The sequence below is a fragment of the Pantherophis guttatus genome, chromosome 8 (genome assembly GCF_059756535.1).
Source record: "Pantherophis guttatus breed Tessera chromosome 8, ASM5975653v1, whole genome shotgun sequence".
NCBI lineage: Eukaryota > Metazoa > Chordata > Lepidosauria > Squamata > Colubridae > Pantherophis > Pantherophis guttatus.
In genome coordinates, this window is record NC_142070.1 from 11,751,012 (window position 1) to 11,774,077 (window position 23,066).

Consider the following 23,066-nt stretch of genomic DNA (forward strand, 5'->3'; position numbering starts at 1 on the left):
TTGTATAAAATATATACAAAAGTATGAAGGCTATTGCTTAACGCATTGTAAGCCGCCCTGAGTTTCCGGAGAAGGGCGGCATATAAATCAAATTTTAAAAAAAATGGTTGTCCAATCTCTCCTTTTAAACCTCCAATGTTGGAACACCCAACATCAGCCGTTCCACTGATTAATTGTTCTGACTGTGAAGAAATTTCTCCTTAGTTCTAGGTTGCTTCTCTCCATGCGTAGTTTCCATTCATTGCTTCTTGTCCTGCCTTCAGGTTTTGTGGTGTTGTTGTTGTTCGGTTTGGGTTTTCTTTCTGTCCTGATGTTTCTCCAGCAGCTGTGGCTAGTATCTTCAGAAGCAGAATGAGCTGTTTTGCAGTATATCTCTTGCAAGCTCACAGGCAAAAATGCTATGATGAAGCACCACAAAACAGCTCACTCATCATTCAACCCAAAAGCTCATCGTTGGTTCATTGATACCAGCCATTAAAGACTACACCAGTATAATATATGCTTCCTTTTGGGCGAAACAGCAAGAACAGCCAATATTATTTCCAGGAAGTCTAATGTTGCCTGCCTAGTAATTTATTAAGTGATCCTCAAGTTCACTCAAAACTTGTGAGGAATTTTTCACATTCCAGCTGTGGAATTTCAGTGTTTGAAAGATCTTTTAGTTTCCACTAAATTTATGTTAACAAAGCACAGTGGGGGGAAAAAACCTTTCTCTTGTTGATTTTGCTTATCTCCAGGATAGGAAATCTTCTTGCTATGTGAAAAATCTTGGTTTTGTTCTTTTGTTTTTTTAATACAGTAGCTACATTAACTTGATGTTCCAACAGTGGAAGAAGTAACTATAAGCAACATTGTCCAATCGGTGCAGAATTTCCCCTCCCTTAATCCTCAAAGAACATGGCCTTCATCTGGATTATGGGAGTGGAAGGTCCAAAACTTTCACTCCCATAATCCACAGTCTGAGAATGATCCATTAATGATCTAGCATGATGACAGCAAAAACAACACAGCTGATTACAAGTGGGAGACGCTGGAAGGGCCTATTACATGCGCAAGGGCCAAATTGATTAATGGCATATAAAGGCAGAGATCTCTGTAATGGTAGTTTAATACTCTGATGATGTCAGCACGATGGCTGACGAAAGCTTAGTTAAATAAAATTTTAATTATTTTAAAAGTTTAAAAGTTTAGGTTCCGGAGTTCGCAGTATGTCTGCTTCTTTCTTTACTAATATACCTGGAACTCATATTTTTCAAATAGTTTGATATATATATATATATATATATGGTGGCTCAGTGGCTAAAACGCTGAGCTTGTTGATCGAAAGGTTGGCAGTTCAGCGGTTCGAATCCCTAGTGCTGCGTAACGGGATAAGCTCCCCTTACTTGTCCCAGCTTCTGCCAACCTAGCAGTTCGAAAGCACATAAAAATGCAAGTAGAAAAATAGGGACCACCTTTGGTGGGAAGGTAACAGTGTTTCGTGTCCCTTTGGCGCTTAGTCATGCCGGCCACATGACCACGGAGACGTCTTCGGACAGCGCTGGCTCTTCGGCTTTGAAATGGAGATGAGCACCGCCCCCTAGAGTTAGGAACAACTAGCAAATATGTGCAAGGGAAACCTTTACCTTTACCCAGTTTAACCGTGAGAATGCCTGGAGAGAGGAATGGTCCATGGTACCTTCTTGTGGCCCGACGTGGAGGCTCAGGGAGGGTGAAAAATGGCCTACCAGAAGTTCAGGTGGGCCAGAAATGGGCCCGTTTCCAGCCTCCAGAGGGCCTCTGGAGCCTGGAGAGGCCATTTTCGCCCTCCCGGAGGCTCAAGGAAAACATACAGAGCCCAGGAAGGGAAAAAACACCCCCCCATGGTGCAGGAGTAGGCCATACCCACCATGGCCACGCCCACCCAGCAACCGGGCAGAGAACCCCTTGCTAAAATTTTTGAAGCCCACCCCTGATTTACAACGTTGTACCCGAAAAGAGTTTGAACACCCAGCTCTGGACAACAGTCTCACACGTTATTCCAAGTTTTATTAAATAAGGCACAATTTGCTGAATTAAAAACCACATGCTGACACACTTTTAATTATGATCTGTAAATCACAATGCAAACCACAAAACGCTAAGCCCAAAGCAAACAAGCCCTGTGGAAACCCCGCCAGTGGTGCAAATGGAGGTTCTACGGTGCAGAACTTTGCAGGAGATCTATTGAGGTCCTGAGAAGTTGAGGTCCTTCTTCATGTGTCCTGCTTCTTTCTGACCAACCTAGCAGAAAAGAACAGGGATTACATTGGAAAATTGCTCATGTTTATTATTACCCGATCAACCCAACCTTCACAGATAGTAAGTATTTGCACACCTACCTAGAAAATCCCTAACTGCTTCCTCCTGTTGATATCTCTCTTGAGCTGGCAAAGGTTACAAGGACCACAGAAAGTGACTGTGAGACAGTCTGAGCAGATCGTTCCCTGAGGAGCAAAAAAAAGAGAGAAAGAAATCACAATCCTGAATCCAGTTCTATATTTTGAAGGATAGTTTACTGTATACAATGAAAGCAGTCTGAAAGCTGGCTCTGAGCTGTATTTATCTGGAGATTTCTGTCTTCCCTGTCGTAATCTTAGGTGTGATGGATGTTGTTTCTCTGTGAAACCCACGAAAGACACAGTCCAACCTCATTAAACTGGACAGACCGTAAGACAAAGCAGCTGATATGGGATGTAATAGATACTTTGGAGCAGGTTTCAAGTCAACACATCCCATATACATTCCTGGAAGATGGACTGAGCAAGACGGAACACGTTTGGAAGCTCTGAGATAAGCAAAGTATCACAACGGAATGCAACACCTAGTAAATCTTGGCAGATAGCAAAAAGACCAAGCAGACCTGGACTAGATTGGCTGAAAATTGGTTGGGGAAACTCAAACAACATGTCTTGGACATTTAACAGAATAACAGAGTTGGAAGGGACATTGGAGGTCTTCTAGTCCAACCCCCTGCTCAGGCAGGAAACCCTACACCACTTCAGAAAAATGGTTGTTGTCAAGTTTCAGTGTCGTCTCAAATAAATTGCATTTCCAAACAAATAGTCTTTGATGAACTCTTCCATTTATTAAGCACGACAATCTGTCCCTGACTCCGTCATAGCCAACACTGACTTCCTGACCCCAAACCTTCCCTTTCCGTTCCCCAATTCTCTGTGTCTCATTGGCCCTCTTCCCAAATCACTCTCCCCATATCTACTACTTCAGCTCCCAGGAATGTCCCCTCTCCCATCCCATCTCCTAGGGGATATTATCTTCAGGGAAAATAAGTAGGTGAAAAGTCAAGCGTCCTCTTGCCAGCTGCCCCCTCTTCTCCTCCTTATGTCAGTACTGGAACAAATGTAGTTTGGAGTGCTAACAGTTGTCCAATCTCAATGGAATGGAATGGAATGGAATGGAATGGAATAGAATAGAATAGAATAGAATAGAATAGAATAGAATAGAATAGAATAGAATAGAATAGAATAGAATAGAATTGGAAGGGACCTTGGCGGTATTCTAGTCCAACCCCCTGCTTAGGTGGGAAACCCTCTACCATTTCAGACAAATGGTTATCCAATCTCTTCTTAAAACCTTCCAGTGTTGGAGCATCCACAACTTCTGGTGCTTTGGAGAATAACTTGGCCCTCTCTTCTTTGTGGCAGCCCCTCAAATATCGGGACACTGCTATCGTGTTACCCCAGTCCTTCTTTTCATTTGGATAATTCCTAGCTGACTTTTCCCCCCAGCATTCCCTCTTTCAATTCCTACATGCAGATCACAGCAAGTGCACACCCCAATCAGATCAGCTAGCAAAAATTACTGCTGGATAATTGTTTCTTAAACATCAGCAAACATCGCAAAGATATTGATAAAATGAAGCAAAAGGCAAAAGCAGGGAAAGGGACATGAACTACAAAGAGATTAACAGGTCAAAGTACTTGACATGTTATCAGATAATAGATAACTCTGTGGATAAAGAACAGAGAGAGTTCCAAAGGGAGGGGCTTTTTGTTATTCTAGCTTTAATCCTTTGTGTAGCAATAGCTAGCAGAACAGAGGTGGGAAGTAGGAAACCAGGTCATCCCTCTTTTTTTTCTTCTTTTTTTTTCTTTTTCTTTTTTTTAAATTTGATTTATATGCCGCCCTTCTCTGGAGACTCAAGGCGGCTTACAATGCGTTAAGCAATAGCCTTCATATTTTTGTATATTTTTATACAAAGTCAGCTTATTGCCCCCACAAACTGGGTCCTCAATTTACCTACCTTAGAAAGGATGGAAGGCTGAGTCAACCTTGAGCCTGGTGAGATTCGAACTTACAGTAATTGCAGACAGCTGGAGTTAATCACAACGCTTTTAGTCTGCTGAGCCACCAGGCCCTGCACTTTGTAAAGGAAATAATTTGGTAGGTGTCCAATGAGAAGGAAATAGGAAACCAGTTACGTGTTGCTATCGAAAGAACCTGACAATCTGTCAGCCCCGGAGGCCATCTTTTTCTTGGGATCTTCAGGACTGCCACATTTAGTGCTGTGGGAAACTGGGAGGCGGGATTGCATGGAGTTGCAGGGATATCTAGTCTAAACAACATTCCTTTCGCAGAGAGTCAAGGACGTTTGGCCTGGACCTGGAGTGGCATGACTGGGAGGCATCTCCAGTTGGAGATGGACCATTGATTGGACCATGTGATGGACATGTGGGTGCAGGGAAGGGACTTGGGCTTTCCTTTGGGTGGAGAAAACCCGGAAGCTTTCAGATTCGGGTTTTCCCAGATGTGCCAATATGACATCTCTAATAAAATCAGCCTTGGTAGTACAGTGGTCTAAGGCACCCTGTTATTAATTAATTTATTTATTTATTTATTAGATTTCTATACCGCCCTACTCCCGAAGGACTCAGGGCGGTGCACAGCCAAACAATAAAAACACATACAATACAAAATTTAAAAAATAGAATAAAATCAAATTAAATAATTTTGGCCCCGACAAATTTAAAACCCCAAACTTTTAAAACCAATTTAAAATTGAATATATAAATACTAAAAAATATTTAAAATTTTAAAAATCTTTTATAAAAGAAGGGGAAAATTAGGCCAGGCCGGCCTGGTGAAATAGTAAGGTCTTTAAGGCGCGGCGGAAGGTGCGCAGATCCGGGATCCTCCGTATCTCTGGGGGGAGCTCGTTCCAGATAGTAGGTGCCCCCACAGAGAAGGCTCTCCCCCTGGGGGCCGCCAGTCGGCATTGTTTGGCTGACGGCACCCGGAGGAGCCCCTCTCTATGGGAGCGTACCGGCCGGTGGGAGGCTATTGGTGGTAGTAGGCGGTCCCGCAAGTACATTAAGCTGGTTATTAAGACCAGCTGCCTGCAATTATTGCAGGTTCAAATCTCGCCAAGGCTCAAAGTTGACTCAGCCTTCCATCCTTTCTAAAGTAGATAAATTGAGGACCCAGTTGTGGGGGCAATAAGCTGACTTTGTATAAATATACAAAAGGATGAAGGCTATTGCTGAGCACATTGTAAGCCGCCCTGAGTCTCCGGAGAAGGGTGGCATATAAATCAAATTTTTTAAAAAAATGGAACTTTCATTCCAAAGTGCATGTAAATCATTACATTGGGTGGAGCAGGTGGTGCATACGTGTATGGCAGGGACAATCACCAGTGGAGTGACCATGACTTTTATACACCTGAAACTGAGAACTTTGAAACCTATCATGAAACAAATGGGTGCCTTTTTTTTTTACAGTGGAACTATTTTGTAATATCTCGTGGTAGACATAGTTAATTTCTGGTCAGAGTGAGGTTGGAGGGAACAGATAACTGAGACACTTTGTCCTTCAACTCTAACAAAGCCAAACAAGAGTGGACTAATCTCAACTTCTTCTTCATCCTGTTGGTCTCCGTTCCTATGTGGTTCTATGGAGCATTCTTTAGCCGTGGTCCGTGGTTAGAGATAGTGGAAGGACTTCTAACAAGACATCTGCCCTCTTCTTCATACATCTCTAACCATCCCATTGTTGTCCTCTTCTCTAAACCTCTCACAATACTAGACAACACAGTATCAACAGTAGAGACCTTCAAATTTCTAGGTTCTACCATATCGTAAGATCTAAAATGGACAGCTAACATCAAAAACGTCATCAAAAAAGCACAACAAAGAATGTTCTTTCTGTGCCAACTCAGAAAGCTCAAACTGCCCAAGGAGCTGCTGATACAGTTCTACAGAGGAATTATCGAGTCTGTCATCTGCACCTCTATAACTGTCTGGTTTGGTTCTGCAACCCAACAAGACAGACACAGACTTCAGAGGATAATTAGAACTGCAGAAAAAACAATGGCTACCAACCTGCCTTCCATTGAGGATCTCTAGACTGCACGAGTCAAAAAGAGGGCTGTGAAAATATTTACAGACCCCTCGCATCCTGGACATAAACTGTTTCAACTCCTACCCTCAAAACGACACTATAGAGCCCTGCACACCAGAGCAACTAGACACAAGAAAAGTTTTTTCCCGAACGCCATCGCTCTGCTAAACAAATAATTCCCTCAACACTGTCAAACTATTTACTAAGTCTGCACTACTATTAATCTTCTCATCGTTCCTACCACCCATCTCCTGCCACTTATGACTGTATGACTGTAACTTTGTTGCTTGTATCCTTACGATTTATATTGATATTGTTTCCTGATTGCTTATAGTTTATACCCTATGACTATCATTAAGTGTTGTACCTTATGATTCTTGATTAACCTATCTTTTCTTTTATGTACACTGACAGCGTATGCACCAAGACAAATTCCTTGTGTGGCCAATCACACTTGGCCAATAAAAAAATTCTATTCTATTCTATTCTATCTATTCTAAACACCAGTCAAAGAATTTAGTTGCTTTCTTGAAGGTGTTTCATAACCCAATCAGTGCTTGGGTAATGAAATGCAAGAAAACAATCAAGCTCAGAGAGCACCAAGGATCCCAAATTTCAGCCCTTCAAATATTCTCATTTATTGGTACCAGTCTAAGAGTATTGGTGTCCAGGCCATCCTTCTTAGGCTTTAAAGAAATTTGAGCATTAGTCTATCAACCAGATTGGTCTCTAGCACTTCTCATATGTCAACCACAGCAATTTTTCTCACTTATAGAAGTGAGAAGTTATATTTCTCACGTATAATTTTCATAAAAGTAGCCACAGAAATCTTTTGCAGCCTAGGAGCCAAGTGGCACCTTAAAGATAAATAATACGTGCGTCATTAAATAAGCTGTTATGGATCAAAATACACTTCATTGTGTGGACAATGATCTACACAAATGTACGCTTGAATATATTTGTTCATCTTTAAGGGTGAAAGTTCACTGATGTTTAACCTGAGTATCTGACAGTTCAGGTCCCCAAATAACTTTAGAGTACATTCCAAGTCAACCATTAAAACAACAATAAAAAAAAGAAAAAGTGTATTGTAATAAACATGTCACTCTTGACTTCTGGCCATATTGTAAAGGATACCTTTGAGCTTTGAAGAATAAATACACTAAAGTGCAAATTAAATTAAGTTCCTGAATTTTATGAGAAAGGGAAATTGCATAGGTCAGGCCATTATGGACTTTTTGCTGAAAGCAGAAAAAAAAAATGAATTTATTATTTATAGCTTTGGTGACTAGAAAGAGAAGAAGAGGGAAAGAAGAGGCCCACAATGGAACCTTAAAGAGATTGGATAAAATGTAAATGCATTTATGACTTGGGGGGAAAAAAAACATTAGAAGCTGCTCCTTTATATATACAAGGCATCAGTGGTGAAATCTAAAATTTGTTACTACCGATTCTGTGGGCGTGGCTTGGTGGGGTGGTGGTGGTAATGTGATTGGGTGGGCGTGGCTTTTTTTTTTTTTTTTTTACTTTTAAACCATTTTTTCTACAACCTCTTTGGCGAACAAAAAAATGCTTTCAAAAGCCTCTGACGATCCCAGCAGAGTTGCCTGATCGTCAGAGGCTTTTTTTTCTTTTAAATGCCTCTGACAATCAGGCAACTCAGCTGGGATCGTCAGAGGCTTTTAAAAGAAAAAAAGCCTCTGATGATCAGGCAACTCAGCTGGGATCGTCAGAGGCATTTAAAAGAAAAAAAGCCTCTGACGATCAGACAACTCAGCTGGCATCATCAGAGGCATTTAAAAGAAAAAAAGGATGGGGAGGGCAGGGATTTTTACTACCAGTTCTCCGAACCACCCGCCTCCATCACTACCAGATCGGGCGATCCGGTCTGAACCGGGAGCATTTCACACCTGAAAGGCATTCCTCGACTTATAACCACAACTGAGCCCAAAATTTATGTTGCTAAGCAAGGTAGCTGTTCGATGAGTTTGCTCCATTTTACAACCTTTCTTACCACGGTTGTTAAGTGAAATGCTGCAGTTATTAAATTAGTAACACGGTTGTAAAGTGAATTTGGTTTCCACCTAGGGGTGAAATGCTCCCGGTTCGGACCGGTTTGGCCAAATCGGTAGCGATGGCGGTTGGTGGTTTGGAGAACCAGTAGCAATGGCGGTGTGAGGCTCCACCCACCCACCCAGTCGTCATTACTTCCTGGTTTTAACCTGTTTTTTACCCTCTGCACATGTGCAGAAGAGTTTGCACATGCACAGAGGGTCCAAGCGCATACATGATGCGCGACACGTGCACTTCTGAACTGGTTGGGAAGGTAAGTAGATTTCACCCCTGCTTCCACCCATTGACTTTGCTTATCAGAAGGTCGCAAAAGGGGTTCCCATGACCCCAGGACACTGCAACCGTCATAAATATGAGCCAGTTGCCACGCGCATGAATTTTATTAACGTGACTGTGGAGATGTCGCAACGGTCGTAAGTGTGAAAAACATCCATCAGTCACTTTTTTTCCAGTGCCATTGTAACTTTGAATGGTCACTAAATGAATGGTTATAAGTCGAGGACGACCTGTATTTTTCTTTCTCTTGTTTTTCTTTTTCATTTTCTTATTAATTTATCACTTTTCTTTTAGGCCTAAACTTGTTTTGTTTTTACTTTGCAAGAAAAACTCTTTTTAAAAATACAATTAATGGGAAAAAAGAAGAAAAAGAGAAACATCGCGACGATCAATGAGTTTACCGGAATCCTGTACAAAGTGCGATATCGTGTCCTCATGGCCACCATAGGACCACAGGAACAACACTCGTCCATGTCTTTGGCCACGATGCACCCCAGGCAACAGTAGCAGAAAGCTCCACACAGACCTAGGGAAGCGATCAAAGAAAACTTATCTTTATAACCTCAAGTGAAAACAATAGCAATAGCACTTAGACTTATACAGGGGTGGGCTGGTGGGGGTTCACAGGGGTTCGGCAGAACCTCTAGCTAAGATTCTGTGTAGTTTAGAGAACCCCCAAATCCCATTCCTGGCTGGCCCTGCGCAACCCGCCCCTCCCCTCCCAGGAGTCCCCACGCGGTCTGTTTTGGATGCAGGTAAGGGCAGGATGTGCATAGAGTCTTGGGGAGGGTGAAAAACGAGCCTACCGTAAGTTTGGGAAGGCCAGAAACGGGCCCGTTTCTGGCCTCTAGAGGGCCTCCGGAGCCTGGGGAAGCTGTTTTCACCCTCCCAGGGGCTCAAGGAAAGCCTCCGGAGCCTGGAGAGGGCAAAAATGCCCCCCCCCGCCGGCCAGGGTGCAGGAGGCTAACTAGGCCATGCCCACCATGGCCATGCCCACCCAGCAACCGAGCAGAAAACTCCTTGCTAAAAATTTTGAAGCCCACCCCTGGACTTATATACCGCTTCACAGTGCTGTACAGCCCTCTCTAAAAGATTTACAGAGTCAGCCTACCTAGCCCCAACAATCTGGGCCCCCACTTTACTGACCTCAGAAGGATGGGTGGCTGAGTCAACCTTGAGCCTGGTGAGATTTGAATTGCCAAATTGCAGTCAGCCGGCAGTCAGCAGAAGTAGCCTGCAATACTGCACTCTAACCACTGCGCCATCGTGACTCGTGTAGTAAATGTAAACACCATGCTTCCCTGCTTGTTCTTAGAATAGAATTCTCCAAGCGGGTGCATTCCAGAAGGGTGGGGATTATGAAATATGTAGACATGTTTAATAGCTCTAGCCATGATGTCTCAGAATTACAAGAGTTGTCATCCCCACCCTTCCGGAAGACTCAACATTGGGAGAAGCTGTTTAGGAAGGCACATTTAAAGGAACAATAGACTTTCATAATAGCCTCCCGTGAGCCAGAAATTTCCAACTGCATTGTGTCACCGTTTTCAAGATCAGCAAGGTGTTCGTGACTTAGAGTTCTTGCTTATTAATATCTGGAATTATTATGTGTTAGCAAGAGGTATGTCACACTAATGGGTGTGTCGCTTCAGAATTCTTACACTGCAATCACCCAGGAGAAGATATGCAAGGAGGTATCATCCCACACTTTTTCTTCATCAGCAGGATGGACACTGCATCTTCTTACATGGTGACGAGAGAATTCTGGGAGTTAGGTTCTCACATCTTAAAGTTTCCAAAGTTGAGAAACACTGAGAGCAGATGGATAGACTCAGGGGTGGGATTCAAAAATTTTAGCAACCGGTTCTCTACCCGATTGCTAGGTAGGCATTGCCATGGTGGGTGTGACCTATTTGGCCTCCTGCACCACAGAGTGGGGTATTTTCACCCTCCCCAGGCTCCGGAGGCTTTTTTCGAGCCTCCGGGAGGACAAAAATGGCCTCCCCTGGGCTCCAGAGGCCCTCTGGAGGCCGGAAACGGGCCAGTTTCTAGACTTCTGGAACCTCCGGGATGCCCGTTTTTCGCCCTCTCAGAGCCTTTGCGCAGGTGCTGCACTTACCTGGCATCCAAAATGGGCCGTGTGGAGACTCCTGGGAGGGGCAGGGCAGGGTGGGCGGAGCCAGTCAATCCTTGCAACTACTGGTTTGGCGAACCAGATGTAAAATTAGCGGTCCGAACTGGCTGAATCCCACTCCTGGATAGACTCAATGGCTATGGGTATGTTGTTGGAAGGACCTAGTTGGAGACACTTTGCCCTGGAGAAAATCTATTTATGTGGTTGCTAAGAACTGACACCCACTTAACAACACCTAATTAATCAATTTAACTTGCTCTGAACTTCTGATTCCATCACACACTGACAGGAAACGAGCGTGGAAAATCTTTGCTCACAGAGCTGGATCAACATTTAAAGGAAGAACAATTCAGGAACAAAGCTATCAAGGATCAACTCCATCACGTAAGGATTCACTCACAGATGTTACAGTCATCGCCGCAGTCACAGAGCTCAGACTGCCACTCAAAGCTCCTTGTGGTACTGTGACATTGTGGTTGAGTGACAATAGGTGACAACTCCATTGTACCACTTGTGGCGAGGTGCTCCAATCTAGGGTGAAAAAGTAAACATCCATTAAAGATTTGCCGAAATGCCATTGGGCATTTACTATGTCTCTTTCCACCCAAATTTTCTGAATAAACTTAGTAGCTAGGATAGGGACGACCAACTTGATGTCTCCAGAGTCAAAACTGGCCTCTGAGACCTTTATTTGTGGCCCCTCCAGTGTACAAAGTTTGCACAAAGGAGGTCTTAGTGCCTCTTCTCCCCATTTTTTAACATTTACATTTAACCATAGAGAGATTGATCATCCATCATGTAAGGAAAACTTTGGCCCAGTGGTGAAATCCAATTTTTTTTACTACCGGTTCTGTGGGCGTGGCTTGGTGGGCGTGATGTGGCTTGGTGGGCATGGTAGGGGAAGGATACTGCAAAATCCCCATTCCCTCCCCACTCCAGGGGAAAGGATACTGCAAAATCCCCATTCCCTCCCCACTCCTGGGGGAAGGATATTGCAAAATCTCCATTCCCACCCCACTCTGGGGCCAGCCAAAGGTGGTATTTGCCGGTTCTCCAAACTGCTAAAAATTTCCACTACCAGAACCTGTCAGAACATGCTGGATTTCATCCCTGCTTTGACCCATTGTGTGAAGGCTTTGGGGAGACTTGTTGAAATGAAAGATATTTGCATGGAGTTAGTATTTATCCATGCAGTTTATTTATTTATTTATTTATTTATTGGTTCGATTTATATGCCGCCCTCCTCCGAAGACTCAGGGCGGCTTACAATGCGTTAAGCAATAGCCTTCATACTTTTGTATATATATATACATGTTCTTGTCTGATGCCAAGTTAGTTTAATCTGGGGCTCTAAATGAGGAACGCTCTTTTTGAAGGAGTCGATATGCAATCTGGGAATTCTCCTGATATCCATAGACTCCTCAAATCCTGGACATAAACTGTTCTAACTCCTCTCCTCAGGACGGTGCTATAGGGCATTGCATTCCAAAACAACTAGAAATGAAGACAGTGTTTTCCCTCGTGCCATCACTCTGCTGAACACCTAAATTCCCACAGCCCTGTCCTATATCTAAGGATGTTACCCATGTAAATGGGGCTGTATTACTATTATGCTTCTCATCTTTTCTAGTACCTTCTTCTGCTGGTATCTTATGTTTATATTACTTTGTTATTAATTGTATGTACACTGAAAGCTTATGTATCAGAGACAAATTCCCTGTGTGTCCAATCACACTTGGCCAATAAAGAATATTCTATTCTATTCTATTCTATTCTATTCTATTCTATTCTATTCTATTCTATTCTATTCTATTCTACCCTACCCTACCCTACCCTACCCTACCCTACCCTACCTTATTCTATTCTATTCTATTCTATTCTATTCTATTCTATTCTATTCTATTCTATTCTATTCTATTCTATTCTATTCTATTCTACCCTACCCTACCCTACCTTATTCTATTCTATTCTATTCTATTCTATTCTATTCTATTCTATTCTATTCTACCCTACCCTACTCTACCATACCCTACCTTATTCTATTCTATTCTATTCTATTCTATTCTATTCTATTCTATTCTATTCTATTCTATTCTATTCTACCCTACTCTATCCTACCCTACCCTACCCTACCTTATTCTATTCTATTCTATTCTATTCTATTCTATTCTATTCTATTCTATTCTATTCTATTCTATTCATCACTCTTGCTGGATCAACAGGTAGAAGTCCTGTCCAAGAGAACAATGTCTCTCTCTAAATATCTCTCTCCCCTTCCTTTCAAGATTCCAAGCCACATGCAACAATTACAAGCCACACAAGTGTTCAAATAAACTGTTCCCAGCAGGAACTGAATCATACAAAATTCTATGACCATAAAATTGTAAACACTGTAAAAGCAGTCAAATGGGACATTTATTGCATTCTCCACACCCTCTCTGGAATCACTCAGCCTTCCACCCAATTTTGGCTGAAATCTTTTCTGAAGCAAGATGTGCTGACCACAATGATTCATGCAGGTATCCTCTTGCATTGGACTACTATCATTTGCTTTATCTGGGACTGCCCTTGAAGGCTGCTTGGAAGTTACAGCTGGTGCAAAGTGTGTCTTTTCACAGGAGGAAGCTGTTATAGCAGAATAGCATGAATGTTATGTAAGCTGTACTAGCTGCTGCTTTGTTTCTGAGTCCAATTCAAAGTGCTGGCAATTTGCAAAACTATCTCATTCGTGTGGAATTTATTTGCAAGCTGAGAAGGTATACTGAAGACTATGCTCCTTCTCTGACCATCTGAAGCGCTTGTGGTAGACGTTCGACACGTAGAAGACAAGTATAGGTAAAAGGTAAAGGTTCCCCTCGCACATATGTGCTAGTCATTCCCGACTCTAGGGGACGGTGCTCATCTCCATTTCAAAGCTGAAGAGCCAGCGCTGTCCGAAGTCGTCTCCGTAGTCATGTGCCATGACTTAATGCCAAAGGTGCACAGAACGCTGTTACCTTCCCACCAAAGGTGGTCCCTATTTTTCTACTTGCATTTTTTATGTGCTTTCGAACTGCTGGGTTGGCAGAAGCTGGGACAAGTAACGGGAGCTCACCCTGTTACGCGGCACTAGGGATTCGAACCGATGAACTGCCGATCTTTCGATCAACAAGCTCAGCGTCTCAGCCACTGAGTCACCGCGTCCCTAACTGAAGACAAGTATAGCCATTTTCAGATAAAACCATGTCATTCCAGATGATGGAAAGCACAAGAAAGCTGCAAAGAACCCCAGAAGGATTTCTTTAAATTCTATCTGATTATCATTTGATCTGATAATTTACAGCTCAACCTTTGTTGATGAAAGACTTTGACTTGACCATGTCTCAGTTTGGTCTAAATTGGGGTATGCCAACTTTAGGATCTGTTCAATTCCCAGCATTCCAGCCATGCTGGCTCAGGAATTCTGGGAGTTGAAGTCCACAAGTCGTAAAGTTACCATAGTTATACCTAACTAAATGATCTCTGTTGGCTTTTGTCACTAGATGATTTAATTACTTCTTTTTCCCTGGTCTTTGGAAGGAGGGGACCTTCCTCAGCTTGAGTTCTTGGCTAGCATGGCTAAAGAGAATTGCATCCCTAACCTATGTGGAGAGTCACCATATTAATTCTTCCTATCTTGACTTTAGGAATAGAATTCCTATTCTATTCTAGGATTCCCCTTGGTGAAGATGTTATCAATTAGCATGCATGCTATGTTCTTTATTGCTAAAATGATTTGAACTTTGTTGACCTACTTCTAGAACTATTCTTCTGGTCGCAGCCTCTGTCTTCGATCTGGCTAAGTAAGAAAAACCAACTTCTTCATCTGAGTTCCTAATTTTCTTCCAAGTTTCTGCTTTTTTTAGAAATGCTTTCTGTTTTGTTGTTTATGTTGAGGAGCACAGGACTGCCTTCGGAAGAACTCGTGGGTTTCCAGAAAAGGCAAAAAGTGCTTAGCTTTACTGGAAATCTTATGAAGTAGGCCAAGTCAGGGAACAAACCCAATACTTTCTTGGTCCTAGAAGTTCTTCCAAAAGATTGGAACAGCAAATAACCACTCGAAATCCTTTAATGGAAGAATCCTTGATTTTCTCCATGGAATTCTAGCGTTTTCTAGGGTGCAGGATGAAAATTACTATGGATGTCTGGTTGCATGATAATTGTTTAGTTGCTAAATTGTGTCCTTGTGACCCAATGTATCACAGCACACCAATCGCCCCGCCCCCCATCCTCTACTATCTCCCAGAGTTTGCCAAACCCATGTTCACTATGTTGATGACACTCTCTAACCATTTCCTCTTTTCCTATCCCCTTCTCCTTTTGCTTTCCATCTTTCCCAACACCGGAGTTTTTTTCCAACAAGTCCTCTCTTTTCATTTGGAAGCCAAAGCATTTGATAGTTTCAGCTTCTGTGGCATGGTAGATATTAATCTCATGTAAGCTTTACAACATCTTCTGTGTCTTCAAAATACAGCAGCGTTGTCATTCTTGCTTTGTGAATATTTGAAGCATTGGTCTGAAAAGCCACTGAAAAGTTTCTCCAAAGCTGGCTTGGGGCTACATTTTTATTTATTTTATTTTATTTTATTATTTTATTTTATTTTATTTTATTTTATTTTATTTTATTATTTTATTTTATTTTATTATTTTATTTTATTTTATTTTATTTTATTATTTTATTTTATTTTATTATTTTATTTTATTTTATTTTATTTTATTCTATTTGTTTTATTTTATTTTATTTTATTATTTTATTTTATTTTATTATTTTATTTTATTTTATTTATTTATTTAATTTTGTCAAGCATATATATAAGATAACAGGTAAAAGTATAAACATAATTTGAATACATGAAAAGAGTAAGTAAAAAGGAATATTAGGACAGGGACAATAGGCACGCTGGTGCTCTTATGCATGCCCCTTACAGACCCCTTAGGAATGGGGTGAGGTCAACAGTAGACAGTTTAAGGTTAAAGTTATGGGGGTTTGGGGAAGAAACCACAGAGTCAGGTAGTGCATTCCAGGCATTGACCACTCTGTTGCTGAAGTCGTATTTTCTGCAATCGAATTTGGAGCGGTTTACTTTAACTTTGTATCTATTGTGTGCTCGTGTGTTATTGCAGTTGAAGCTGAAGTAGTCATTGACAGGTAGGACATTGTAGCAGATAATTTTGTGTACTACGCTTAGATCAGACCGAAGGCGACATCGTTCTAAGTTGTCTAAGCCCAAAATTTAAAGCCTGGTGGCATAAGGTATTTTGTTGTGAGCAGAGGAGTGGAGGACTCTTCTCGTGAAATACCTCTGGATATCCATTAGTCTACTGAATTGGACAACTTTGAGTGCTATATTTATTTATTTATTTATTTATTTATTTATTTATTTATTTATTTATTTATTTATTTATTTAATATAATTTGTATGCCGCCCTATCTCCATAGGACTCAAGGCGGCTCACAACAAATCAAAACAACCCAATAAGACATAAAATACATAAATATCCCAACATAAAATACATGAATGTATAAATATATAATTTAAACATATATTAAAACCCATTAAAATAATCAAAAAACCCCTCAGTCCAGGCTGGGCCAAACCACCAGGTAGTCACCAGATTGGGGAAGACTTTTGCCAGTGATTGTAGTTGTGTAGCTCCTGATTTGCCTCATTTCATTTATTTTGGCATTGGATTTTAACAAGCAATGTATTTGAGTAAGTGTAATCACCCTGAGCTTCTGGGATGCTGTAGTCCAGGGGTGAGTTCTACTTATCTTTACTACAGGTTCGCAACGGGATTGCCGCAGATCACCTATGATGACATCTGGGGCGGGGGGGGGCGGAGCCTCCCGCCAGTTTTACTACTGGTTCTTTTGAACCAGACCGAACCGGGGGTAACCCACCACTGCTGTAGTCCAGGGGTCTCCAACCTTGGCAACTTTACGACTTGTGGATTTCAACTCCCAGAATTCCTCAGCCAGCACATGCTGGCTGAGGAATTCTGGGAGTTGAAGTCCACAAATCGTAAAATTGTCAAAGTTGGAGATTCCTGCTATAGCCAATAGCTGGCAGGGAGTGAAATTCTTTTTTCCTTGTCACAAAGAGATGAAGAGTAAGATATTTTTTTTTTAAAAAAATCTAACAGTTGTCTGTTGAGTCATTGCTGGTTAACAGAAAAACATCAACTCTATTTTTTTAAAAACTATCACTTCCCCGTAAAAGTGGGGAAAAAGCAGTGGGAATGACATTTCAAGGATGCGACCAAGATCTGTCCTATATTTTTTATTTCCTCTTGGGAAGAATGGAATTATTCCCTACCATCATATTTACGTAGATTGAAAAAAATAGGTGTACTGAACTGCATTTAAATACGTTTTACTAAATTGCTTCTTGAGGGCAAAACTCTTGAGTGCTGACAACATAAAAAAATTATTCTGAACTTTTGCTTTTGCTTTTCTGACAGCAGATTGACAGTTCTGGGCTTTACATTTCTTCATTTCTATTTTCAGAATTTCGCTAAGCTTTTGGAATAGTTTTGTTGGTTTCTTTTGCTTACCTTCATGTCTTTTTTTTCCTTCCCGACTCTTAAAACTGCATTTATTACTCTTTATTTAAAAACATCTACTCATGCAGATATCCTTTCCTGCTGTGAAGTTCTACTTATCACGGCTTTGACCTCATTAAAGAATTAAACTGTGATGCAAGGAAAAATTACCGATGGATCTCTTGATTGCCCTCTTACTCACGATGTAAACATAGTTAGGAATTAATCAAGGAGAATATTCATAGTTCAGGGTTGAAATGAGGTCCCTGGTGCTTTCTGAGTTTGGATGTTCCGGTGCAGACGTTTCATTACCAAACTAGGTAGCATCATCAGTGTTAATAAGATTTGCTCCAGTGGTGAAATCCAATTTTTTTTACTACCGGTTCTGTGGGCGTGGCTTGGTGGGTGTGGTGTGGCTTGGTGGGCATGGCTTGGTGGGCATGGCAGGGGAAGGATACTGCAAAATCCCCATTCTCTCCCCACTCTGGGGCCAGCCAGAAGTGGTATTTGCCGGTTCTCCGAACTACTAAAAATTTCCGCTACCAGTTCTCCAGAACCTGTCAGAACCTGCTGGATTTCACCTCTGCTTTGCTCTCAATTTATATTATAAGTTAGAAGTTTCTCCATCATCATTTTTCCAAGATAATACTGGGGAGAAAAATTGTTTGAATAGTCCAATGTATCTATACATCCAGAGTAAGTCCTTCATTAACTTTGAACTCATCTTAAGAATGAAGTTTTACTCCAAAACTGGTTATCTTATTGGCAGCCAATGCTGTTCCGGTGGATACAGCTTAATTTTTTTCCTCAAAATTTACCTCAAAAGCAAACCCAATACTAAACGTTTACTTCCACTTCTTAAAGGAAATAAGGCATCAATTTGTTGCAGGGCTTGGTGCCTCATAGTTGAGGCATATTGAGTGCAATTTTTTTTAACTACAGGAGAATATATTTTAGTAGGTAATTAATATATGAAATGTTACATGGAATTTTTGGGGAAGAAATGGTGGACTGAAGACAACTCTAAAGAATAAAGAGCCGGTGAGAAGCGAATTCCTCTCCGCACAAGGAAGGGACTCGAGATCACCCACAAGTGCTCCAGAGTCTAGACATTTGCTGCTCATGAAGAGATCACGGGATAGTGATCTCCAGAATGTTTTAATGTTCTGAGAAAAAGGGGAATAGCCATTTTGTTCAAACCTTGGTTGATGCCTTTGAAAGGACACTAAGTTTGTATATTTCCTTTTCTAATTGCTTTCAGAAATTGCTTTTCGGTTATTTGCATCAACAGGTTTTACAGCACCGAGTGTTTTTCTCTCCATCCTTAGCCAAAGAAGTTTTAATTACAAGTTTAAGAACTTCATTTTTTTTTTTTATTAAACAGCAGAAGGCTGATAAAACTTTGTTTTTGGAAAGTTACCAATAGACTAAAGGTCCAGATCAATTTGAAATAAGATGTTGGGATTATTTGTAAAGAATTCTTCTCGTGAGAAAACGCATTTGTTTTTAATTCTTTTAAATCAGTGCTGATCTAATCTTTTAGATTAGCACTGATCATTGATAACGTTAACTACGCTAGTTGGCTAATAGAACATCTGTAAGCAAACAACTAAGAGTCATGGACTCTACAGTTCAACCCTGAGCTACAGATACTCGCTTCCATTTGTTCTTTCTGTTTGAAGGACTGTCCCACAAAATTAGCACCTGTAGAAGCTTGCTTCCAGTCTTCCATTTGATGAATGGGATTCACATTACATTTATATTAAAATTATCTTCTGTATTTCTAAATCCACACCCATGCATTTAAAATAGCTTATGCAGATTTAATGCACACCTTGTTTTTGTTGGTCTGGTTTCTTCCTAATGACTTTTCTTTTCTCTTCAAGGGATGATGGTTAATGTTCACCATCCTACGCTCTCATCAATAGCGCCACACAGAAATTGCCAGTCAGACAACAAGGAACACATTTAATTCCCACTGATTTCAATAGAGGGTTAAGAAGATACCTTACAGCATCTTGAAACCACTGGGATTTAAAGCACTTAATGTCGGTCCCAAAGGTGCTTTTTTCAAAAGGCGACTGGACTTTGTTTTTCCTTGAAGACGTTTCACTTCTCATCCAAGAAGCTTCTTCAGTTCTGACTGAATGGTGGAGAATGGAAGGATTTATATTCTTGGCAATCATCTGGCCATTAGCAGTCTTTGGGAAAACCATGACCTGCATGACTGAGAATCTCCATTCACACTTAATGTCAGTCATTTGTAGTTATGAAACTACCTTTGTTTACAATTTCTGGAACTTGGTGCGGGATTTTGAGGTGGAAAACATGAGAACTGTACTGTAAATCCTAAAATAAACTTAATACAATCGAAATACATTCCTGTGTGAATTCTCATGCATCTTATTTCTCGCCCCAGAATGAAAACAGAAAAATCATACACCTCTTTACCTACCTCAGGGGCAGTGGTGAAATCCAGCCAGATCTATCCGGCTTGTGCGAACTGGTAGCGCCGGTGGCGGGAGGCTCCGCCCACTCACCTGGATGGCATTAAGTCCTGATTTTGACCCTCTGCATATGCGCAGAAGGCTCTGCACATGCACAGAAGAGGTGCACGCACTCCCATTCCTGAACTGGTAGCAAAGATAAGTGGATTTCACCGCTGCTGAGGGGTGTCAAATTCGATTTCATTGAGGGCCACATCAGGGTTGTGTTTGACCTTGAGGGGGGACTGGCTAGGGTGGGCATGGCCAGCTTGTATCAGGGGGGCACCTGTGGTGGCCTGAGCGCTCTGCCAGCAAAAATGGGCTCCCAAGGTCCGTTTTTGGCTGCAACGGCCTCCTGCAGCCCTCTGCCAGCGAAAACAGACTCTGGGAGGGTCATATGTGGCCCTCCCGAGCTCTGTTTCGCTGGCAGAGGCACCGTGGGCCGGTTCTTCACTGTTTTCAGGGTGGCCCAATGGGCCAAATCTAAGCACCCACGGGCCAGATTCAGCCCCAGGGCCTTATGTTTGACACCCCTGATCTACATAGTGCAGCCCTGTCTGTTTGCACCATTAATCTAACTGTGTGGTTGCTGCTTGGAATTCCTCTCCCGATATACTGGGTGTCACCCAGTGGTGGGTTGCCCCCGGTTCGGACCGGTTCGCAAGAACCGGTAATAAAACCAGTGGGAGGCTCCGCCCACCGACCCGGATGTCATCAGGAAGCTTCTGCGCATGCGCGCGGCCCCGTTCTGAACCTGTAGTAAAGGTAAGTAGAACCCACCCCTGGTGTCACCCCCAGGCAGCAAAACTCTGTCCACCTCGAGACTAAACAATTTTATGAAAGAAGCCCAAGAAAGCAAGCATGCAAGATTGCTCAACATTTTAGATGCCAGGAAGCTCAACACAATTCACAGGTGAAGCAATGCTCATACGTGTTTTGTCCTCATGGTAACCTCCAGGGCTAGTTATTATTAGAAGTTCAAACTCAAGTAGATAAGCCGCAATTTGTGCCTGCTCTCTGTCCTCCTGTTCTCACCAGCAAGATTAAAAGCTCAGCTTCAGATGATGAAGCAGAACTTGAAGGACAGATAGGGCATTGAAGCAAGCTTACCAGCTTTTAAACAAGTCCCCATTAGCATTTATCATTTTCTAAGTGCACCAAAGATTTGAATTCAGAGCCATTAAATCATACATGTGATACTCCCCCATAAAATACCCTTTCAGCAGGCTTCTACCTTATTTCCTCCCCCTCAATATAATGGAAAGTTCTTTTTAATGTGACTGTATTTAGATATAGAATCTTTCTTGTTTCTGTAGCACAGAGTGCAAAAATTCAGAATTTGGATATTTTTGCATCGGCTGAGTGTATAGTCTAACAGTAACAATAACAGAGTTGGAAGGGACCTTGGAGGCCATCTAGTCCAACCCCCTGCTCACGCCACTAGGGATTCAAACAACCGAACTGTCAACTTTCCTGATCGACAAGCTCAGTGTCTTAGCCACTGATTTTTCACGTACATAGGCAATCATTCAAGATCACTAAGATAAAATAATTTCATTCACTTTCTATATTTGGGACAAATTCATCTTCCAAATGATGCACATTTGGAATAGAGAAGATTAAAGATACAACTCAACAACAACGAAAAATGTCTTTGCTAATGTTGAAGAATTAGCCATAATTCTTAGCCAGTTCGTTCATTTACGGAGCCCAAAACTGAAAGAAACCATGAGCATCAAACTGGAGATAGACCTCATGAAATATGGTTTCCTTCTAATTAAACCTGAGATCTCAAAATAGTTTGATTCAGGATTGTGTGTTAATAATGATTAACAAATCAACTTGAAGCTTGTTGTCTAGAGCTAATTTTCTGGGGGAATCTTTCATAGTTTCCCCAACCTGCCCTGCCTTTTAATTTATCGTTCTGAGTTAAAGATTACCTGGTTAGCATTTACCCAAATAAATTTAGAACTTTTTGAGTGATCAACTGAAAAAAAAAACACCCTTTACACATACCTTTCTGTTGTATGATCCCTCAAGCAGAAGTTTCTTTCTTTAAAGACAAGCTAACCAATATGTCACCTGCACATGAAAAAGGCCAAGGTCCTTTGATGTGATGCTAAATCTTGGGACGCTGCTTATATTTGGGCAAGATAATTGATGGTTACTTTAATTGATCTTAACCTGATAATGCGCAAAAACAGTCATTAGTCCTGCATGACAAAATAGTAAATTAGAGGTTGAGGTGACTCTCCCTTGCATAATGGCAAAAATGGAATGGCTTAGTGTCACACTCAGCATGGTATTGCACACCAGCAATAATTGTGTTCCTATATTTAGAGAAGTTTATCCTGTAGTTCTGCAATTGGGGGGGAAATCTAACTTTAAATTACCGTATTTTTCGGAATATAAGACGTTCCTGAGTATAAGACACACATTAGTTTTTGGGGAGGAAAACAAGAAAAAAAAATTCTGCCTCTGCCTACCAGCATCCATCAGTATTCATCTGACTAGCGTCCTCGTAGCAAACAGCTTGGTCAGCTTCAGCACGTTATCGCAGCCTGATTTAGCACAAACAGTTGATTGGTGGTTGGATTGGCCTCCCGGAATACCACCAATCAGCTGTTCCAAGCTGCGGGGATCGCCAGAGCCCATTGCCACCTCCGCGTGTTGTATTTTTGGCCTCTGCACATTGTGTTTTTGGCCTTCAAACGTTCTGTTTTAGACCAGTTCCAGGCTGCGCAGGTCTCCACAGCACGTCGCTGCAATCGCTGCCTCTGCGTGTTGCATTTTCGGCCTCCGCATGTCATGTTTTCAGCCTCTGCATGCCCCAATTTTGGCTTCCATGCATCGCATTTTCAGCTGGTTCCAAGTGATGGTGATTGCCATCGCTGATCCCCACCGCTAGGAACTGGCTGAAAATGCAACATACAGAGGCCAAAAACGGGGTGTGGGGTGGCTGAAAACCCAACGTGCAGAGGCGGCAATCAGTGGCAATGTGCTGTGGCGATCCTTGCAACCTGGAATGGGTCTAAAATGGGGCATGCGGAGGCCAAAAACACAATATGCGGAGGTGGTGATGGGCTCTGGCGATCCCCGCAGCCTGGAACAGCTGATTGGCGGTATTCCGGGAGGCCGATCCAACCGCCAATCAGCTGTTT

General features: G+C 41.9%; 1 protein-coding gene across 1 annotated transcript; it reads right to left on the minus strand.

Annotated features, from left to right (window-relative positions):
• Nucleotides 1–2,008: 2,008 nt before the first annotated feature.
• Nucleotides 2,009–22,036, minus strand: LOC117673629 (placenta-specific gene 8 protein-like). Its single transcript, XM_034431108.2, has 5 exons — nt 21,922–22,036; nt 11,259–11,389; nt 9,126–9,250; nt 2,361–2,465; nt 2,009–2,262 (listed from the first exon to the last, which is right to left on the minus strand). The coding sequence occupies exons 2-4, from the start codon at nt 11,359–11,361 to the stop codon at nt 2,361–2,363; spliced, it is 333 nt and encodes a 110-aa protein (XP_034286999.2). The 5' UTR covers nt 11,362–11,389; nt 21,922–22,036; the 3' UTR covers nt 2,009–2,262.
• Between the last annotated feature and the right edge of the window lie 1,030 nt (nt 22,037–23,066).